This window comes from Galleria mellonella, unplaced genomic scaffold (genome assembly GCF_026898425.1).
Source record: "Galleria mellonella isolate WM207_F2 unplaced genomic scaffold, CSIRO_AGI_GalMel_v1 utg78, whole genome shotgun sequence".
NCBI lineage: Eukaryota > Metazoa > Arthropoda > Insecta > Lepidoptera > Pyralidae > Galleria > Galleria mellonella.
Genome location: NW_026442151.1, coordinates 4,715,407 through 4,738,561, shown reverse-complemented (window position 1 = coordinate 4,738,561; position 23,155 = coordinate 4,715,407). Strand labels below are relative to the sequence as shown.

Here is a 23,155-nt window from a genome sequence, read left to right as displayed (position 1 = left end):
ACGCCGCTTGATGAGACCGACGTTGATCTTTAGCAAAGCACAGTACCAACAGTTGACTCGCTAGACGCTTATCCACTTGTTAATGTTGAAGAAAGTCTTACTTATCCGTGGTCTGAGGACAATGTTCATTGGATATATTCATGTACCAGTATTTAATTGTGAGTCTTTCATATCAATACACATTTTCTTTATTATTTTTATGCCAGTTAGAAATAAACTGCAACCTAAATGTCTATTTGGACATTTTTATTACGGTGCTTAAATTTCCAGAATTAAATTATATTATATCTGTATTTAAAGATAATATTCTAAAAATTTTTAAACATTTTGTACCAAAAAATACACATGATTTTGAGTAAAGGGGAAGGGTAGTTTAAAATCTCATCACCTATCACCAGGAGAGTAGGGGGGGGGGGGGGAAGATGCTAAAAAACATCACGTGATTAATAGACGACCCCTAACAATAGGATAAATTCTGAAACACCATTTCTCTAAACCAAAATATATAAATATTTATTCTAAAAATCAATATAAACTAAAGTTTTACTAAATATAATTAAAACTTATTAAAATTTAATTTATGAGGATTTATAAAAGAGTAGTTTCGTAGAATTATCAAATTAAAATATTAAGTGAAAATATTAAAAAAAAATAGAACTTCAGAATTGGTCTCGGTATGTTCATACTTTTAGATGTTGCTTAGATTTATATTCCAGTTTTAAGAATATATAGACAGTGCCGATTCTTAAATAACAATAATACTTGATCTTTATATAATTCTTGTTCTTTGTCTGTTATATTGTATTACCAATTTGGCAACTCGGATTCGACCACAGATATTGATTCCACAATGAATTATTATGTTATGACAAAGATATCATTATCTGTGCGTATTGTCATAGACTAAGGATAGCGCCTGTGTCAAATTAAAATCAAATAAATTTTGTCAAAATAGCAATTTTTCAATTTTTTTTTATGCAACTCATTTTTATAAATACTGTAATTATAAATTCAGTATATTTTCTGTTATTGTTATATATCTTAATTTAAAAATTACATGCCTATTTATGATTACTTACGATATATAGGTAAAAAGCTTGGATTGTTATTAAAGATATATTTTTTGTGTGAAATTGTGTCTACAGAAATTTTAACTGACTGAAATAAATATAATACGGATTTTTTTTGTTATTTATGATTAGATACTTGCCAATTTACTGCATTACATATTGATTTAGAAATTGAATAGGGGTGCGTAGAAGATGCGGGTCCAAATGTGGCCCCCTTAGAATTTTTTGAATAGCTCAATAACATTTCTAAATAGAATTCATTCTCAGGTTACGGATTATTTTTTGTTAACAATGGAAGCTGATTCTACGACATACGAAAATAACTCAAAGACTGCACAAGATGATGATTCCTTCCCGTTTTCAGTATGCCCAGGGTAAGTACTAGTAATATTTAAAAATGAGTAAAATCCACCTAATTCACCTTTAGTATGGTAAACTAAAATTAATTAAACTTTATTTACTTCTAGAAATTTCAAACTTTATAAAGAGTTCACATGTAATAATGGAGAGAAACATTTAGAAAGTCAAATAGTAGAGAGATTGCAAAATTTTGGTCTCCTTCCAAGAACTGTTCAGTGTCCTGCGGCTTTACCAGAGTGCAAAGTTGTATGTAAAACAGCCAGAGTTATAGACAAGTAAGTAAAATCATGTAATCTATTTTCAAATATAATTGATAGTGTATGTGTCTTTAATATATAAAAATATCAAATGTAAAACTTTGTTTATTGCATTGTATAGAATTTTGAACTCAGTTACTAAGAACACAATTAATTTCAAGAATTTTAAGTTTACAATATAATTAATAAACAGATTATAATGATGTAAACTGAAACCATATTTATACTTATGTTGAAAATTGAATTTACAATGTCAATTATGCAAAATAATGTATGATATATTTAACTATCAGACTCTTTATGGGAACTTATGATTTAAATTTTAGGGTCCAGTGGGTATGTCAGGGTTGTGGAAAGAAGCAACCAATCCGAATGGGTTCCTTCTTCTTGAAACTCCAGTGTTCAATATTACAGACATTACAGATGGTTCTGGCATGGTGTGAGGATGCAGATTGCGATGTTGCTGCTGAATATTTTAGTAAATATACAGTTTGATATTATTTTTTATAGACTTTATAAGTTTTCAATCATTAAAGGCAAGATTTTCAAATTTTTTATAAAACATCGACACTGAAACAGTATTGATGACTTGTAACACAGGTTCTTCTAAACCTACCGCAAGCACCAGTCTCTCACAAAATTGGTCTTCATATCAAATTGTACTTTATTCTACCTTTTGTGAAGAGAAAATAAACCATTCATTCATTCATTCATTCATTGATATGTTCATTTTGGTGTATTATTTCCTTAGATATATAACTGTAAATTGATTGATGAAAGATGAAATATTTCCTACTGCAGAATTACTGATGATAATATTAGAACTTTGTTATCTTTACGTATTTATTAAAAACAAGTATCTAGTTGATATGTCAGGGTTCATAACTCTCAGTGTAAAAGACAGTTGTCATTTGAAAAACTGGCACTCCCGATATATGTATGTATGTATTATTGAGTAACATTTTTATAACTAAACATGAATTGCAATTTATAAGATGATTTAAAATTTACAAGTGGACAAAGAAGCTAAGTGAAATAAGAATTAAATAACTTTAAATTAACATTTATCTCTATAAAAGAATATTTTCCATCAAAATATTCAATTTTATTAACTTTTATTTTAAATAATTTCCATGCCATCCACTTAAGTATGAAAAGGTAAGTTTGAAAATTAGAATTATACAAACTCGTTAGTTTATTACAATAATGAAGATTTTATTGTTAAAATTTCATAAGTACACATTATATTTTAATGTTCAGTACATTAAAATTACGACCAGATTAACTTACATTACATTTTAAGCAATACAGTTAAACTAGTTTGAGGACCACATGGGGCCCTCAGTCATGAGTCTAAGATGTAAGATAATCTGGTTGGTATTACATTATAAAAAAAAAATTGTTAAGATTAGCCATAATTTCATAACATTAACACAGTCTAAAGAATTCAATTATCTAACCAGTTGTTCCGACACATCTAGATAATGATTTATCTAGAATTGTCATATAATTCATTAAGATATGTTAAACATATTGGATCTCTGGTTGTTCAGATTTGTTGTCACATTGTTTATACTGTAATATTAATAATAAATTAAAATTTTATAACAAATTTAGTAAAACAATAGGTACTGCAATGAAATGTGCAAGTAAAATGATCAAACACTGTGGCACAGCATTTTTATATATTAAGGTAAAAAATCACAGAGTAATTCTAATATTTAGGTACTATGTAATTGGCAAAAAAGTCCAAGCTGTTGATTTTCATAAATTCTATAACAATTTTTAATTAATAAATGTCTAATTATAAATACCTATAGGAAATAAATTGTCTTAATTGCAGAAGTAAAGCCAAAAATAGCAAACCATATCTATGACAGATTAGAAGAGTTGGCTGTATTAGAACAGAGCAAATACATCCTCGGTGGAGAGAATGCCGTGGTGTTGGCTGAGATGTATCCGGATTGTTTAAATCGATTGTCACCAGACACTACGGATCAACCGCACGTACATCGCATATTAATGCTTGCCGATACTAATGTAAGTGTTAAACACATAAAAATTTTAAAAACAAATATTTTTGCATTTTTTATTATTAAGGACAGTTATTTTTTACGCAAATAGAATCTTCTCTCTTAAGTAATACGATTCTAGTTTTTGTACTGTGATAGATGCTTTGCTTTAGGATTTTCCTTTTGAGTTTTATTTTCAAAATTTTTTAATCACACATTTTATACAAACATAAATTAATATTTTATTTATGTAGTAAGTTGTAATTGTTATAGTATGTAAACATAATTTTGATATAAAACCTATAAAACAATTAACTAAGTTCTAAAATTACATAGTAATTGTTCTAGTTTCAGTACCAATATGTTAATAATAGAAAAAAAAAAAAAATTTCGAAGCCACATGGCTTGCTGAGCCAATTTATTTATTATTATTATTTTTTTTGTTCTTATAAGCAGGATGCTTATTATACACTGTTGGTAAAAGTTATCCATTTATTTTAATTTTATTCATTAGAGAGAAACCCCAGTAGAGAGAAATAGGTCCTAAAGAAAGAAAAGTGCCAAAAGAACCTTTTCATAATAGCAAATAATATTCTGTTTCCAGCATATTCCTACTCACTACCAACTACATGTCATAAAAGAAGATTTAAAGAAGAATTCAGTCAGCTCCTTAGACAACCAGGTTAGTGGTCAGATTGTCTATTTTAAAATATACCTTATTGCCTAGATATAGGATTCTATTGTTACTAAAGCGTTTTATTTTCATTAAACACAAAATATAGAATTAATCGTGATTCTTTTTTATATACAGTAATTAAAACATTTGCATGACAATGTCAATGATTTGACACACAATAAAAAATATATTAAAATATTAACATGTTGAAGTAAATTTATATTGTTTTGATAACTATCTCCTCTTTAAAGATGATTGAAAATAATGTATGGGTCTGATTATATCACACTACATTTTCCAGTTCCCTTATTTGTATTTATTAATAAATATATGTATATTGTAATATCTGTATGTTTGTAAAGAATGACAATAAATTTATTATTTATTTATTTAAAAATAAATTATATTGCTTGCTTAGCTTTTAAGATATTAGACAAGGGATAGTGATAGTACTTCAAAATTTTTTTTAAGATATTATTTGTAATAATAAGTATGTAAAATCTACAACATAATATTTTATATTTATTACAGTCACTGACAGCTGAAATAGAAGCGGTAGTGTCGCGCGTGACATCGCCGCAGTCGCTGCTAGTGAGCGGTAGCAGCGTACCGCAACTCGCCGGCGCCTGCTCCGTGCAACAGTTGTTGCAGCACTGCGACCCAGATATGCAACATTTCTGTAAGCATTGTACATATAAGTTTTACAGGGATAGAGTAGGACAGGGAGAATAAAGAATTGAATTTTTATTCAACTACTTTATCCATTGAATATGGTCTGCTTTTTTAATGACTATTTTTTTTTTGATGGGTGAAAATAGTATGGTAACCCTGCCTGCGCTAACGGGATACGCTGGCGGAGCACCAATGAAGGGTGATAGATGAGAATGAAAACAGCCCAGTTAGCCCATCATGATGAATTCATCAGGAATTAACCATGATAGTTTACAGGGAGAACCGCGAGGAGGTCGACTTGGTTGAGTATATTGCTAGCAATGGGATTCTCAGTCTCCATTACTAACAATCCCTTTCCCTCTTTTAATGACTATTGCAAATAAAAATTAATCTTAAAATTATTTTTTTATATTATAGACCCTTTCATATATAAATTATTTGCGTAACATGTCCGGGTCATATATATATATAGGTCCAGAACATATCTTAAAATTAGCTAAACCTCCCTCTTCATATTGTGCAAACTACATTGATTAGTGTAAGTTTTTAATAATTGAGCAAAAAAATAATCTTGAGGTAAATTAGTATTTTCATTATTCTGTAAATCTACACGTCTCTACTGGCGAATGGCAGCGTGACGGAGGTGGGATACACTCTTCTTTATTAATTGTTAGTGATGCGCGAATTTACTAATACGATTTCTATTTATTAGACTGAACAATTCGTTCGAATTATTCAAATGATTTTAAAATCATTCGACTATTAATTTTATTATTTATAATTTTATTAATTTGACTACTAACTTCATTTACTGCTGGAATGTCCTTTTTTGTTAATGGTAAATAGTGTTGCCAATTTAGTATATTTAGTAACAATTAGCAACTTTCGATACTTACTAATTAATTAGGTAGTAAAGTATTTTGTTTTTATAATTAATGACTATTTACATTTCGATTGAACGTAGTCGACCACAAAAATTTTTTTTTAATCGTCAATAAACTATCACCTATTGTTAAGGTAGTAGATACAGGGAAAGTACTTTGTTTTATATTATTAGTGGTTTACATCGAATTACTAATTAGAAAAATCATTCGAATACGAAAATTAGTAAATTATTAATTTAGTAGTCGAATTGTAAAATCAATAATTACTAATAATTCGAAAAACAAAATCATTCGCGCAACGTTATTAACTGTTCCTGTAGAGGCTATAGACAAGAATAGCACCATAGACGTCTTGGCACCCGCGTCACCTCTTTTCACTATTTTCTCTACCACTATCTATGTATTTTTTATGCTGCTTATTTCTCATCGCCAGTAAGCACACGAATTTGGCGGCAAGCAGTCTCCCTGTGTGCCGCGTCCCGTGATTTTTGTTCGGAGGCAGCCAGCAGCGGGAGCACAGGCGCATGCGCCACTTTTGTCCAACGTTACCTTCACGCCGCCCTCTACAGGTTGAAACATGATGATGGTTTCTATCATCATTTGTTGACAGTCATTGCAAATCAGTATACAGATAAATAATCTGTATAAATATGCTGAAAGGAGTTTTTGTGGATAAAACTAAATACAGTTCGAAAAAAGGGCAATCAGCATTACATGTCTATGCATGATTGATTCAATAACAAGTGTTGCATATTTACTTATAAATGACCATGCTGACAAATTTAGTTTTAAATAAATTAACAAATTGAAGATTATGTCCTGTAAGGATGAATTTCTCTTATACTTTCTATCTATTCTAGCACCAACAGTATTAAAAGAAAGCAATGATATTAAGTTATCATTATATAGAAATTGTAATGTACAAATGTTTCAAAATAACTTAGTATTAAAGTGTGTTATTTCTTACTATTGGAATTTACAGAGATATTATTCTATTTGATGTACTTTTAAGAACTTTTAGAAGATAGAAGAATTATATAGTGCCTTATTTGATATTACGTCTTCCGAAGTGCCTCAAAGAATTTTATTTTGTGTTAATAAAAATAATGTTTTTATTTTGGTTGTTAACTTTTTTTTTATTGGTTGATAAAATGAAGAACGTGTTCTCAATTATTTAGCACAGAGTTATTTGAAATCGTTAACGTTTTAATAACATTGATAAATGCATTTAGCACAAATTTGTCTTCCTACGAAGCATCTTTCGATTATACAGTATGTTAATTAACGAAACCCATTTCTTAAAACTAGTGTTATTTTAATTCTTGAAAAAAAAGCCACAGACAGCCCTCTATGTCGAGGCTGTTTTGACGCCGAAGAAACGGCTGTTCACGTAAGCCTGGAATATGAAGCTATGGTCCCTCAACGTTTAGAAATCCCCGGAACGGCCGCTCCGTGAGGCCTGTGAAGATCCCAGGAAGCTTCTGTGCTTCTGGGCGGAGTTGGATTGACTGTAATAGTCATGACTCATACGCACAATGGACCAAATTAGAGGCTAAGCGCGGAAAATGGAGTCTAATTTACATTTCTTGAAAAAAAAACGAAATCACCTCTACCTACATTAACGTTACAAGTTCAAGGTATATATGTAGTTATTATATTATGTAGTTATTGATACAGATACTGTTTTTTTTTATAATTTTAAATTACATTTTTAATTATAAGGATTTTATTTCTAGGAATTAGAGATTCTAAGAATAAATATTTTTCTAAGATCCTATTAATGAATAATAAACACTCGTAAGAGGGCGGATGTCGTAAGAGGCGACTAAGGGAGGGCAAGGGATGGGCAGTAACGTCCCTCTTTAAACATCTCTAAAAGCCTAACTGCGGTTGCCAACCCGCCTGTCAAGCGTGCTAACTACTGGCAAGACACCCCTAATGGGGAAGACTTATGTCCAGCAGTGGACAGTTAACGGCTGAAATAATAATAATAAACACCAGTTTTAATGAATGGGTTTCGTTAATTAATATATAGATTAATAAAATATTTTGTGTGTATGTCAGTCTATTACTACTAACAATGTCGGATCTGTACCTAATTCAGTTGCATTACACATTTGAATTTTTAAAGAAAGACAGATGAAGTTTATTTTTTTTCTATTTGCAACTGTTGTAACATCCTAATTTTCACATCGATATAAAATGAATAAATCATATTTGTTGCTGTGCTAGCAACTTAGTGTGATTTCTCTGACGTTTATTTTTATATAGATATAAGTATTTTATTGATATTAAACCTGCTTTATACTATTAAGTTACTTGCATATGAGTGTTTGAGTTGTAGCGTGTAAACGGTAACTTTCACATAATAAGTAGCTGCTACTAGCTTCATAATGATTTTATATGCGATCCTCTCGCACACAATTGTTATTAAAATACTTTGAGTATTTTAGTATCTAATATAAACTAGGTCTTAAGTAAGTAAAATTTGAAAATATTATTTTGTAAAGCGTTTATATAATTAACTGATAATAAGTTAGTTATTTGATATATTTTCATGTTGTCATAAAAGGTTTGTCCATTTTTTTTTTAACTGTTGTCGTTACTAAGTAGCATCTATGGTCTGTTTTTTATTTTATTTTGTAGTACACTGTGCACAATTTTGTTATAACTGTAGAACTGGTTTTAAAACAATGATTATTTTGTTTATGGTTCTTTTACAGTGATGATATTGAAGAATATAATTACCTGTTAAATCAAAAGTCAATAATTTAGTATTGACTTTTAAGTCGATATAACATCAATTCTATTGGCGCCTTCTTAATTATCATAATCACATAACATCAATTGTTTAGCTTTTTTTTTACGGTGCAATATCGTATGATTGCCACATTGCTGTTTTATTAGATATTTCATAGTACCTGTTTGCGTATAGAACATTTTTTTAGCCTCTCGAAAAGAAGGTGGATATTTATCTTGGTGGTGTTTATCTTTGCTAATTTTGAATCAATTTTGATTATTTCTTTTTACCCAAAAGTTTAATTTCACGTTGTTTTGGAACAAGCCACACGCATGCAGTAAATAAATGTATACTATAACCACAGTGCAATGAACAACCAGTGCTACCATTTTATACACATCTCATCTGAGTCAAAAAGGTTTATTTTGAACAAAACACGACTGGATTTGTATCTTACAATGCAATTTATATTTTATTTCTAAATACCTAATGTAATTAAAAAGATTAAATATAATCACATTTCAATTATATAGTATATTTTAAAATCTTAACAAATTATATTAATAGTACGTAGTGAGACGCCAGAGTAGTCCAAAGCTTTTAGAATTGTCAGAACGATTCAATAGTTGACAATTTGTGACTTAATGTTGTGTCAGTTGGACTACTGGTAAAAAATATTCTATAAACTGTGATAAAACTCGGCCAATAGCTATTTGTCATCATATTATTATAAAATACATTTGTAAACTGAATTTCCGATATTTTGTTTTCTATATCTATTTTAATAAAGACCTGTAATTTTTGCATATATTTAAAATTAATATTGTTTCAAAATGACAATAAATAAAAATATATTATATGATATCTTTGATATATTATTTCCTAACCTTGGATTATAAGTTCTTGCAGAAGCAGAAACGCTGATTTTCAATTAGCACCTCTATGTAATATATTAAATTCACTGTCATATCCTACAGAATATGAATGGGAAACAAGAATGGGATAGAGGTGCCCAAGCAAACGAATTTTGTATATTCAAATATCTAACATATTTTCGTAGAAAAATAAAGTTTGGGGTTTTAACCCCCATTTTCCACAAACGAATGAAGAAAATTATCTTAGTCCTAATTTTTTACAATAACTAGCAATATATTAAAAGCACCAATGTCAACAAAGACGCCAGTGCAGATTTCATATGAAAACACGGCGAGACCCTTTATAAATGACGAGACCGCGTCATCATCATCTCGGCCATTATTCATCCACTGCTGAGCATAGGGCTCCCTCATACACTGTTATAAAGAACGGCTCTGAGCCACCTTCATCCACTGACTCTATGCAAAAATCTTAAGGTCGTTACTCCATCTAGTGACGGTCGTTCTACACTGCGTTTGCCCGTACGGGGTCATCCCACAGTGCGTTTGACTGTGCGGGATCGCCACTCAAGATGTTTTTTTCCCCATCGGTTGTAATTTCTTCGAGCTTTGTGACCAGTCAATTGCTACTACAGCTTGATTATCTTTCGGGCTATATCGGTCACTTTGGTTCTTTTGCGGTTATCCTCATTTTAGATTCTATCACGTAAAGAATGTACTTCTAAATTACCTATTATAAAAATATATGAAAAATAAAAAAAATTCTGTTTTTTTTTTTATGGATGATAATGGAATGATCGCGCTATCCCCTACGCTATCGGTATACGCTGGCGGGCACCAGTGAGGGATGATAGGTAAGAGAGTAAAAACAGGTCAGTTAGCGTGATAAATACATCTAGAATTTAGCACGATGGTTTCCAGGGGGAACAACGTGGAGGTCGAACTGACAGGGTATATTGCTAGCAATGGGAATAGTCATCCGCATTACTAACAATCCCTTTCTCCCAATATTTTCTGTTTAGGTACGACCTATGTTCATGTTGTTTGTTCAGTGTCACGTATACTTTTAAAAAAAATACAGTTTTCTGTACAAAGTTGCGATCATAATTTAAAGGCCATTGATACATTATTCAAATTATAATAAATCGTGAACGCCACTGGGTCGCCAACTGCCTCGCTTTTATTTACCAGATTGCTGTTGAACATGTATCGAATTAGGCCAGCGCAGCGGATTGGCAGGTCTCACGATATAGCCTTTAGAAAGGTGAGTGGACACTGCAGCTGTGTCCACACGGACTCGTTGCTACGGACTTCCTGTTTTACTCGTCTTGAAAGTCTCCTTAGCAAAACATTACAGATTTATGCCTTTAATATACTGTTTATATTTACTGCTTTAATTGAATTAAACATCGATTCGATAACACGGGCCATTTTAATTGGTAACTTGTTAAGAACATGTTGGATATATCGCTACGGGGATTCCATAACGAAATTTTATTATCAGTTTAATTTCTTTTATCTTTCTTTATTGTATTGTTCATTGGAAATAATTTGGTTGTAAATAATTTTAAATCTAGATTACAATGTAGCGACTGTGAATTTTAGTATTTGATGATATTTAAAAATTATCTTTTTACTAGGTATTTGTAACTGTGTAAATACCAAATATGCCTTTCCAGTTCTTAGAGAATTTTTTACTAAGTATTTTAATTTATTATATCACCCACTGAAGGAATCTTGATTACACATAGGTCATGATTTTAATTAGTCCTTGACGGACGTATGTCGACCAAACAGACGATGTGCCGAGGAAGAGCAAAATTAAAAGTACCCGTAACAAAGCAAGCCGTACCCGTACCGTACCCGTAATAAAGTAAGCAAGCGTGTATAAAAATATTGATGAATGTGGAGGAAACGAAAGATGTCTGTTTGAGTTGAAGTATTTGGCCTTCCATTTTTCTTCTACCTACCCTAATAGGAGACGATCGTGACAGATATGTATGCCACTTTAATTGACGATAACGAAAAATAGTGTTGTCCGAATGTTTAAACTCTTGAGAACATCTTAAGACTCACGTTTCTTAATTTTTTTTTACATCATGCTGTCTGTATCTATATCAGATACATAACCAGACAAAATGGTGACATCAAAATATAAGGGTTCGGGGGGAAAGGGATTGTTAGTAATGGAGATTGAGAGTCCCATTGCTAGCAATATACCCAACCAGGTCGACCTCTTCGTGATTCCCCCAAGAAACTATCATGATTAATTCCTGATGAATTCACCATGATGGGCTAACTGGCCTGTTTTCATTCTCATCGATCACTCTTCACTGGTGCCCCGCCAGCGTATCCCGTTAGCGCAGGCGGGGTTACTATTCCATTTTCTACCAATAAAAAACGAATATAAGGGTTCGCTTTTCATCACTACAGAACTCTAAAACGCCTAGTTTGATATATGTAATATAAAAAGGAGATCTAGTGCAACCCTAGCAGTTAGATATAATCATTTATAGCTCAACAGGCTCGTAACCCGGTGGTAAGGGCAAATAAAATGTGATCATTTTACCGTTTACCGGCCCAAGTGGGTGGTACAGTTAGTCGAAAGCTGAGTGCAGTAACAGGTTGCTTTGACCGTGATTTGCAGCGCGTCGCGGACTTTTGTCGCGTCAATAATTAACTATTTCTCATACAACTAGATAATTACTATACACTACTCATAGTTTTGTATCAAAATATTTATACACGTGAAGTGGAACGTTTCAATTCGGAACACCTTTCTACTTTAAATTGGCGAATATATTTAGATTTAATATTCTGTTATAACTCGTCTCAGATTTATTTGCATATCCAATTAAACAGTAACCGTGACCGTGGCCTCTAAATTTATTTATTTATTCTTTTTTTTTTAACCACATTTACAAAAATTTATGGCACGAAATGCGACTTTAATGCTATTAGTATTCTCTTTCAGTCAAACTTTAGTAAAACAAAAATCTAATTTCGCGGTGAAAAGAATTGAAAATAAATTAGATATTTACACACATGCTATAATATAAATAAATATTATAATAAAAAAAATAGTATAATTGTACAAATAATAATTATCATTTCAATCTTACTTAATTCTTCTTTTCATTTAAGAGTTTCTTCTTGTCGGTGCAACTAATTCATGCATCTTCCTCCAGCCAGTTCTATCCCAGGCCATGTCCTTGACCTCCCTATACGACTTGACGGCTAGTGTTTCCTTTATCTGTCCCATGTAGTTAATCCTCGGTCTTCCTCTTCCTCTTTTGCCCTCTATCTTTTCTTCTATTATGCTCTTAAAAAATCGTCATGTCGTACTTACATACTCAATTACAATATATTAAATAAATAAATAAATTACTGGTGAAAATAAGGCTGTCATATTATTGTCAACACCATTAAATGCGCAACCAATGACTGAGTCTTTGAGGTCGTTCCTCCATCTTTTTTTAATGGATGATAATGGAATAGTAAGCCCGCCTGTGCTAACGGTATACGCTGGTGGGGCACCAGTGAGGGATGAAATTGAGAATGAAAAGGCAGGTCAACTAACCCAACGCGATGATTACACCTGCAATTCAACACGGTGGTTTTTAGAGAGGACTACGGGGAGGTCGATCTGACTATTGTTACTACTTTATTGCTAACGATGGGGTTATTACTCCCCATTATTAATAATCCACTCCCCCCCCCCCTCCCTTCCATCTATTAGGAGGCCAGTCTACACTTTTACCTTTCTGGATTCACCACTCGAGAACCTTTCAGTCAGAGGAAAAGGTGTTGTTAGTAATGGGGTATAACAGTTTCATTGCTAGCAATAAACTCTATCAGGTCGACCTTCTTGCGATTCCCTCTAAAAACCATCATGGTTTTTTCTTGGTGGATGAAAATGGAATGGTAACCCCGCCTGTGCTAACGGGATACGCTGGCGGAGCACCAGTGAAGGGTGATCGATGAGAATGAAAACAGGCCAGTTAGTCCATCATGATGAATTCATCAGGAATTAACCATGATAGTTTCCAGGGGGAACTACGAGGAGGTCGACCTGGTTGGGTATATTCCTAGCAATAGGATTTTTAGTCTATATACTAACAATCCCTTTCCCTCCAAAACCATCATGGTTAATTCTTATAAAATTCGTCACGATGTGCCAACGGACCTGCTTTCATCCTCACCTATCATATCTCACTGGTGCTCCGCCAGCGTACACCGATAGTGCAGGCGTGGTTATAATTTCATTCTCACTCATTAAAAAAGAACCTTTCATTCATATCACTTGGCAGTCCTTCGGGTGTCTAGTCCCCATCTAACGCCTATAACCAATACATGTATAAATAAAGGTAAACAAAGTTATAAAGTTGTAAAAACTGTGTTGAAAGTATTTTTGTATCTACAGATTTTCCATTACTAAATGGTAGAGTTTTGTTTACTTGGTATTTTGCCCACCATCTTACCTATTTTGACCACACATTTAATGACACAATGCGTTTCTATCACGTACAGCGAAAGGTATTTTTTTATTCGAATGTTATTGAATTTCGTTGTGCAGAATATATATAGCCGATTTCTTAGAAGTACCAAAACATTAAAGATGTCAAGGTGTATAATCTTGGAAACGTATGTAATTACTAAGGTACATACACTACATACAATATATTATGTGAAGTTCATTATTATGGTGTTTATGTATTTGTTCATATAGGTGATCGTTGAAATGTTCCGCAGGCCAATTCAGAAATTGAAAATTAAGAAATAATAATTTAGATACCTGCCATGAATTGTACAATTGTTCTTATCGATCTTGTAAGTACAAGATGAATAGAGTGAGATAGATATTTAATTTGATGTAGATTATGTTGTTATAATACATTATTTGTTATTAGTTAAAAATAATAGAATTAATTCAGAATTTGTCAAAATGTAGTAATATTTATTTTTCTATCAGTTACACTTTTAATTTTAGAATCTAATTTAATAATAATATAAATTATTAAAATCAAATTTCGTTTTAAAAAAATCTAATTCAATCATTGTAAAATTATCAACTTATCAGGTAGTTAATTCTATAGGATTAGATTTCTATAGAAAATAAAAAGAATCAACAAAATCGGCTTAAATTATTCAAACATATATTTAAAAAAATCTAAAATAACTAGAATCTCTTTTAGAAATCTCTTAAAAATAGATAAAGCTTTCAATAGAATGTTATAGTTACAAGACAACAAGCAAACTTATGAGACCTACGTTCAAACGTTAAAGATAGCTGTATTTACTGCACATTGAGTTTGTTAATTCCAGTTTAGCAGGGCCGACTGGTGTGGTAAGGCAGTACTGCGGCGGCTGTACCGCTATCCCCGCGAATAAATAAAAGATGCAACGGAGATCACGTACATAGCGGACTCCACCTGCGAGATCGCGGTTCAGTGCGCCTCTGGACACCTCCCGCGATGGTCAATTACAAGCGTGTAGTATGCGAAGTGGCTGTTGTGGCGGCGTTGTTGACGGTGACCACCGGTGCCCCCACGCCCGAATGCGCGGACAAACACTACGATCAGCGGCAAAATGGCACCGAGAACTACCGACTCAATATTGATGGCGTCGTGATCGCTGTTGCGCCGGCGCAGTCGCTCCTAGAAGCGGCTACCGATATCGACATCAGCGACCTTCTGGATTTATACGAGATGAATGAATTGGAGAAGCCGAAGCCTCCGTCTAACCCTATCAGTATTCCTGAGAAACCGGAGAACACAAAGCCCCAAGAATCGAAACCAGAAAGTCCTGAAAAGCCAGCAGAGACGCCACTCAGTGATGTCAGCTTGAATGCAGATTTGAAGCCGTCAAAAAAAGATGCTCTGACTAAGAAACATGAAAAAACACAAAGGTAAATATTTATTGTATTGATTACGTACTAAAATTAATCTATTTATTTGGTACAAAATAATAATAATGAGATCGAATCGTTTAAAAGTTTAACATCATTTTTTTAAAAGAGATAGGGATATTTATAGTTAAAATTTGTCTTTGAGTATATTTATGGCATCGTAGGTTTCAAACGAATGGATCGATTTCAATACATTTTTCTTAATAGAAATTATTATTAACGTGTTTGATAAATTATGTTTTTTTATTATTTGAGTGTTTTCATTTTTATACTGTTCGTTAATTAATTATTGTACTATCTAATTATTTGACAAGCTACAAATGAAGGTCTGAGTTCGATTTTTAATCGAGTCGGATGCGGAATGTTGAAAAGTGATTCAGGTTGTAAGAGTCCTGGATAGTGTTAAGACAGCGTTCTTTGTTTGTGTGGGCGAAAGGACTGTATGCTGGTATGGAAACACGGTGTTTAGAAAGATAATATAATTATATAAAAAATATACATAGCAAACCAACGGAGTAAAAAAGCGAACGAAAACAAAACTGAAAAACTGACACAGACTTCAAATTATAAAAAGAACATCTTTTTAATAAAATTAAAAAAGAAACTAAAAAGGTGCGTCGTGCACAGTTTGGTCTCGATAAAATTGGATATCATATTATAAATAACTGTGTGATACTAACGTATGTCATTTTTTGTTTACAGGCTGAAGGCTAGACTCGCTCATATTCTGTTGCCGCTGCTCAGGAAAAATCGCCATCATTAGTTGACTAAATATTGAAAGATACGAACATTCTAATGATACTATTTATTCTGTGAAACAGGAGTGAAATTACTTTTTTTTTTTTTTTTTAATAATAAGTATATACGTGCTTCTATAGTATAAATTTATAGATTTTTTTAATGTTTATTAATTAATCTTAACTCGAAAAGTACTGTATTAGTGAAATATTTATTTTAGATTTAGTAAGAAAGTGTTACGATGTGACCACGAGTGATATTGAATGCATTTATTTAATATAAGTTTATAATGTAAGATTGTGAAGCGATTGTTTTGTTGAAAATAAATTATATGATTCTTATTGAAAAATCCCTATAACGTTGTTTTAATTAATGTATAATCTTAAAAAAAAAACATATAATATTGCATTAAATACGAAATATTACTGAAGGGAAGTAATATTCCTTTATAGATAAAGCAATAATAGGCATAAGCTTAACACTGGGTGAAATAGAATTAAAACAATTATATAGACAGAGATATTTTTGCATCATATACACATATTTATGGAATGACAGTATTTATGTTAAATTTATTATTTATTTACAAAGAGGGAAGTATATATAATATGCATTTACTTTTAAACTTTCATATATCTAGATAGTGTAAAAGACGGACTTGACACTATATGACGTTATCTACCAGTCGACAGTAGACAGGAATAACAGAAAATATACTTGACGGTGATGAGCAAATAAGTAGAAAAACAAAAACAATGTTAATAACATAAAATAGTAATATATTATCTAAATCAGGGATGGCCGATTTGACTAGACCCAAGATCTACTGTTTACTGACGAAACCGTGTACGACCTACCAATTATATTCTTGTCGAAATCTCAAATGAAACAACATAGTTGAGTACACAATTACGTAGTATTGTAATATTTTTGTGCCGGTTAAACCTTTCTTTCTGCTTTCCTACTTTAATTTATGGCTTCGAGTATCTATTATCTATTTCAGACGAGGCATTAATTCGCATGTTATCGGTCACTAGCCTGTCGAAAAAGACTTTATATCAGAATACCTTGTCTTATTATAAATTGAACATCTTAGGAGCACAACTCTAAACACCAACAACTAATGTAGATAAATTCATTTACTAAATTGACTCGGCCGAGAATCGAATAGGGGACCTCATTTATAAAAAGCAATGTGGCTACCGACCACTACCGAGGTCGTCAGAGTATCTACATTAAAACTCTTTATTTGTTGTACGTTTTGTGACAAATGAGTCTACTTTCCTTTCTAATAGATAGAGAGCCATTAATATTTATCTGAGGTAACCCGAGGCGTCCCATAAGTGTGTCACGAGAACTTTTTAGCAAGGCCAGTTTGTTCACGTTTATCTACTTTCCAGTGCGACGTTTTTCCTGTTTCATATCTATTTTTCTAGATGACCGTCTTACTGTTCTCAATTAGTACCTGTTTTTATACATTTATCAGTATTTTTACAAACTGGTAGCCAATTCGATAAATGTGGTATTTATATTATTAACAAAACATATATAAAGAAAATAACTATTATTATATTAAGCACTAGCTGATACCCGCGACATTGTCCGCGTGGTATTTGATATCGCTGTTTAGTATGTATCGATGTATGTACCCACCTATTTAATACTGGATCAAATTAACAAATGACGTACCGTTCTCATTCTTTGCCTTAGGTCAAAGTAACTTTACTTAAGTAGATTGTGTACTAAGCTGTACGAATTATTATAGCTTTTAACTATTCTACGAAAATTCTTTAATTTTCCGTGATTAAGGTAGTGCGTAAGGTACCACCATGAAAAATTTCATTTAAATTGGTCGAATATTTTCGGAGTACGTCACGTCCGGTGTCATGGAGAACGATCCGATTTAATTCCCATTCCCTTCCCTGAAATCCCCTCCATGCAAGGAAGGAAGGGATTGCTAGTAGTAGTAAGGAGCTGGGGTCTAGCGACCTCATTGACAATATAAACCCCATACTGGTGCTGGGGTCTACTATTTTTTTTTTTTATTTTATTTATTCCGAATTAGGCACACCAACAGTATAGATATTATACATAAATGAAATAACATTTTTTGTGTAGCATGCTGCATAAATACCTATAGTAGGTGTACACAACATTGACTATAGATTACATGCATATTAATGTCATAATATAATTAATATAATACATTAAATTTATAATTACATAATCTTTATTACGAAATTATGAATACTATATGCTTAAGTTGTTTACAAATAACTATATTTCCTTAAGTTGTTTAAAACATTTATATTAGTTTTTGTTGACTCATATATACTATTCTCATAGATAAAGAATAGTACTTACTTGTCTGCAGAAGACATATTTAATGCTCTAACTTTAAAATTTCATTTATATTGGTTTTTGTTGAATATAAAACTGAATGAATTGTGAGATATTTGTATGTTGTATCGAGGCTATGTACTATTCTCAAAGATAAAGAATAGTACTTACTTTTTTTTTTATACAACTTAGAATGGCAAACAAGCTGACGGCCCACCTGATGGAAAGTGGTGTAACCGTCGCCTATAGACATGAGCAGTACTATGGATATAACAGAGTATACAGTTTCACCCATGATACCCCCCAAGCATTGCCATTCCTGAGGACCCAGGTGTTATTCCTCCGTACCCAGTAGATGCACGCCATATCCCACTTTTCAAACCGAAACACCATACAAACACAGCTGCTTTACGGTTGAAACACGAATGGGACAGAGTTGCCCAAGCAAACAACTTTTGTACAAACTGTCCTTTTGGTGATATGTTAATATTATGACTGTATTATTTTAGTAATTGTTAAATATATGTACATACTTATGTTATCGTATATACATCAGTAATCACCAATATATAGTAAATAAAAATTCATTCTTTCATCCATTCATTTAAACAAAATAAATAAATAAGTACCTTATAGAACCTTAAATGTTTTACATTAATGTTCTTTTCTTTATTTTGTTTAGTTTTATTTTTTTTTTTATTATTTCATTTTATATAATATATCGATTATAAAATGAGAAAAAATGGCAATAAATAAACAAAATGTGAATAAATACAGAGTATAAATAAATCGATTTTTAGAAGTTTGTTTTATTATTATTATATTAAACAAAATATAAGATATATATATATATACCACATTTATATATATATATATATATATATATATATATATATATATATATATATATATATATATATATATATATATATATATATATAGAAATAATTTAAAAAATGAGTTATTTATAGATACCTAATAGAAATTATGGGGGAAAGAGATTGTTAGTACTGGAGACTAAGAATTCCATTGCTAGCAATATACCTAACCATGTCGACCTCCACGCGGTTCCCGTTGGAAACTATCATGGTTAATTCCTGATTAATTCATCATGATGGGCTAACTGGCCTGTTTCCATTTTAATCGATTACCCTTCACTGGTGCCTCGCCAGTGTATACTGTTACCGCAGGCGGGGATACCATTGCATTTTTACCTATAAAAAAAAAATAGAAATTACGAGAATAGGTAGAAAATATCTAGATATACATTTCCTAGTGTGAAAATTCCAGATGAGTGTAGGTATCAATTGTAAAACAGATATCAGCTCTAAGGTTATATTTAGATGCATAATCGGATGTGTGGTGCGCGTGGAACTCGGTTATCGGGATGACCTGTCGGTCACTGTCACAAAGCCCGGCCGTTGTTTGACACATTGATGGAATGGCTCCATGATCAGATGCGATACGGAAACGAATCGTATTTTAGAATTTTGTACCACAATTCTTCAAAGATTTCAATGGTGATAAAATTTGTATGTTACCATCAAGGGAGTAAGCACTGTTGAATGCAAAAGGAATTATTAAAATCGGTTCATAATTGTCGAACTCTCACATTATACATTTTTCTTGTAGTCTTGACGCCTTGATGACTCAATCAAATGTCGTAGAATTTGTTGTACACGTACTTGAATAAGTATACAGGGCTACTTCGTTTATAAATCGGACGGTCAATATCAGGGTTATACGAAGTCAGTGTCAATAACAAATGTATTTATTCACTTCTGCATTTTATTAAGAAATTTCGATATATTATTAAAAATAATTAATTAGTAAATGCAAAATATTCTTATTGCAACTTTTTATAATTGCATACCTTAGAAACGGGTCATTCAAAAGCAAGGAAAAAATTAAAAAGACTCAACAGTCAAATAACCTACATTTATATGTTTTTTTTTTTCCAATATATGTTTTGAACGATTAAAAAACGATAAGTGTTATTGAGCGTGTACCTGACCCGCGTTCGTGTCGTGTAAACCGTTACCGCGTGCCCGTTTCGCAGACAGGCCGCGCGGTGGACTGGTTCACGAGTGCTTGGTAAAAGCGACGTCGGAGTATGGAGAGCGCAGTCAGCGTACAGGAGTTTCCACAGTCGCACGCACCATGCTGCATCCTTTATTACTGACCGGCGTACTCGCCGCCGCCGTCGCTGCACCCGCGACCTACGACCAGCGTCAAGATGGCGACTTTAACGTACGCGCCGACGTGCAAAACGTTTTGTTCCTAATCGCTCTACCTGAAAAAACGCCGATGTCGAGCGGTCTACTTGGGTACTTGAAAAATTCGAAGCCCAATCACGACCACCAGATGCAGGAACGAGCTGATATTCATATCATGGAAGCGTTCGTGGAGCCAAACACGCCATACCATGTCGAAATCGGAACCGCAAGTGACAGGTCCGCTGAAGGCGACGGGCGCGCAGTGGAAGTTGTGATTGCTGGCCGCCGAAATAACATTAGCAACGAGGCACAAGATGACGAACTCAAATTATTGGGTGCTACTGAGCAATGTGGGCCGGACAGAGAAAGGGACCCTGTAACCTTGACCTGTCGTGACAAACAACAAGCAATATCCAAATTGGAACCGATACAAACGGACAACAGACCGGACGAGCCTGCGATACAGCCAGAAGTGGTTCCTGTTTCATCGTAATCTAGTGACCTCTATATTCTTTTTATACTTAAGCTAATTTATTGCCTAAATAATCTCGCCATTGTAACTTATTATTTTCTAATTTATTTACTTTATAAGATTAAATTATAAATATTTTCCAATTAGATATTATTTTACACTTCTTATCACAAGTAGAACATCAGATTTTTTACATTTTTCTAATATTTAAAGTAACTCATCGCAGTATCAATCTCGTTACATATACATCTCAATGATGAACTAATCACTTTATATAGAAAGATGCTTTATAACAGGTTCTTACAACTTGCAATATTTGTTTACTTTATTATAGTCCATATTGTATAGGTAGCATGTCGTACTAAGTCTAGGTAGAAATAAAATTTGATTTCAATACATGTTCTAATAATGAACTGAGATATTAGCAAACCATTATTTTACCTAGCTAGCTAGCTTTAATAAAAGAAAGCTTCTTGAACACATTAACAATAACTCAACCAATCGTAATGAAATTTAGCACATTCGTAGTGTATGGGATAAATATTGAGTATTTCTACACTTCCCACTTACGTGGATGAAGATATATATATATATATATATATATATATATATATATATATATATATATATATATATATATATATATATATATATATATATATATATATATATATATATATATATATATATATATATATATATATACCTAACTATAAGAAGAGAATAAATAATTATCCCACATATAATTATTTATTCATTCGTTTTATTACTATCTTTGTTTACAACAAAAGAATTAAATACCCAGTATTCGTATTGTTATGCTAATATTTATATGTGAAAGTGAGTTTAGTTCTTACCGTTTGGCGCCTTAACGAATCCAACAACTGTCATGAAATTTGACATACACGCAGCAGTTGATGTGGAGAAAGACGTGGCTGACTGACCTTTGGCTTCTTGACGCGCACAGAATCGCGAATACAACTAGTACAATTTAAGATCATGGCAATACCAGTTATTTCGATATAATAATTAAACTACTATACTGATTTCGATAAAATTTTATGGGACTAATCTGAAAGCATGACCTTTCAGGTAAAAATAAAATTTTCCAAATCGGTTTATAAATGACGTAGTATGCGGTAAGAAATAACCTAAAAATACAACCGAATTGAGAACGTTCACTTTTTTTTAATTCATTTGAAAATATATAGATATGGAAAATAAGTACGTAAGTGTGTATAGATTATATTAGAAATCAGATAGGTTATTTTAATAATTATTTATTCGTCTTATTGCTAATAATAATCATCGTTATTAGCCCTTAACCGTCCACTGCTGAGTATGAGTATGAGTATGAGTGGGCATAAGCCCCGCCTTGAGGAGTTTTGCCAGTAATTGCTACGCTTGGCAGGCGGATTGGCAACCACAGTCAGGCTTTAGAAATGTTTTAAGAGGGACGCTGCTGTCCATTCCTTAGTAGACTTTTACGATAACCACGGGAAAGGAAGGGGCATAGAATAGGCCAGTCTATGCCGGGACCACACGGCGAAATAATAATAATATACAGTGATAATGAAGTGCATTTACAAATAACTTGTTCGCTAACTTTTGCCTTCGTGGTATAGCGGTTCCATAGGTTGTACATTCGATGCTCACACAATACAAACATTTATATTCTTAAGTATTTTTCTATTGATCTGGTTGTGTTTATTAACTGTCACTGAAACAAAGTCGATAGTGGAATAATCCTTACAAATATTGTATAAATGTATTTATTACCTTTTAGCGTCTTGATGGCTTAACCAATCACTATGACATTTGGTATAAATATACTATATGGGACGGAGAAGGATATAGATTACTTTTTATCCCGGTTAGTAAACATATCCCGGTCACGCGGACAAAGTGTCAAATAAAAGCTAGTGGGTATATATT

General features: G+C 32.3%; 3 protein-coding genes and 1 long non-coding RNA gene across 5 annotated transcripts; 3 read left to right on the top strand and 1 right to left on the bottom strand.

Annotated features, from left to right (window-relative positions):
• The first annotated feature begins 902 nt into the window (after positions 1–902).
• LOC113517353 (uncharacterized) lies at positions 903–9,533 on the top strand. 2 transcript variants are annotated; one of them, XM_052901444.1, is made up of 8 exons: positions 903–1,088; positions 1,338–1,444; positions 1,538–1,705; positions 2,014–2,165; positions 3,531–3,727; positions 4,304–4,381; positions 4,907–5,054; positions 6,365–9,533. In XM_052901444.1, exons 2-8 carry the CDS (start codon positions 1,362–1,364, stop codon positions 6,568–6,570), a joined length of 1,032 nt encoding a protein of 343 aa, XP_052757404.1. In that variant the 5' UTR covers positions 903–1,088; positions 1,338–1,361; the 3' UTR covers positions 6,571–9,533. The 2 variants fall into 2 exon arrangements, with proteins under 2 accessions (XP_052757404.1, XP_052757405.1); XM_052901445.1 differs by lacking the exon at positions 903–1,088 and adding an exon at positions 1,113–1,251.
• On the bottom strand, positions 2,882–22,297 carry LOC128202174 (uncharacterized). Its single transcript, XR_008253628.1, has 2 exons — positions 22,078–22,297; positions 2,882–5,052 (listed from the first exon to the last, which is right to left on the bottom strand). It is a non-coding gene; the product is annotated as an uncharacterized LOC128202174 (long non-coding RNA).
• On the top strand, positions 14,869–16,299 carry LOC113517621 (uncharacterized). The gene is made up of 2 exons (XM_026902355.3): positions 14,869–15,454; positions 16,157–16,299. The coding sequence occupies exons 1-2, from the start codon at positions 15,021–15,023 to the stop codon at positions 16,215–16,217; spliced, it is 495 nt and encodes a 164-aa protein (XP_026758156.2). The 5' UTR covers positions 14,869–15,020; the 3' UTR covers positions 16,218–16,299.
• LOC113519226 (uncharacterized) lies at positions 20,559–21,366 on the top strand. Its single transcript, XM_026904280.3, has one exon. It carries the CDS (start codon positions 20,693–20,695, stop codon positions 21,239–21,241), a length of 549 nt encoding a protein of 182 aa, XP_026760081.2. The 5' UTR covers positions 20,559–20,692; the 3' UTR covers positions 21,242–21,366.
• Positions 22,298–23,155: the final 858 nt, after the last annotated feature.

Bases quoted from the DNA above. Each gene is read 5' to 3' on its own strand.
- LOC113517353 (XM_052901444.1), top strand. From the start codon at position 1,362: ATGGAAGCTGATTCTACGACATACGAAAATAACTCAAAGACTGCACAA. The intron at 1,706-2,013 runs GTAAGTAAAATC...TTTAAATTTTAG, and splicing joins ACAGCCAGAGTTATAGACAA to GGTCCAGTGGGTATGTCAGG. The intron at 2,166-3,530 runs GTAAATATACAG...TCTTAATTGCAG, and splicing joins TGTTGCTGCTGAATATTTTA to AAGTAAAGCCAAAAATAGCA.
- LOC113517621 (XM_026902355.3), top strand. From the start codon at position 15,021: ATGGTCAATTACAAGCGTGTAGTATGCGAAGTGGCTGTTGTGGCGGCG. The intron at 15,455-16,156 runs GTAAATATTTAT...TTTTGTTTACAG, and splicing joins AAACATGAAAAAACACAAAG to GCTGAAGGCTAGACTCGCTC.
- LOC113519226 (XM_026904280.3), top strand. From the start codon at position 20,693: ATGCTGCATCCTTTATTACTGACCGGCGTACTCGCCGCCGCCGTCGCT.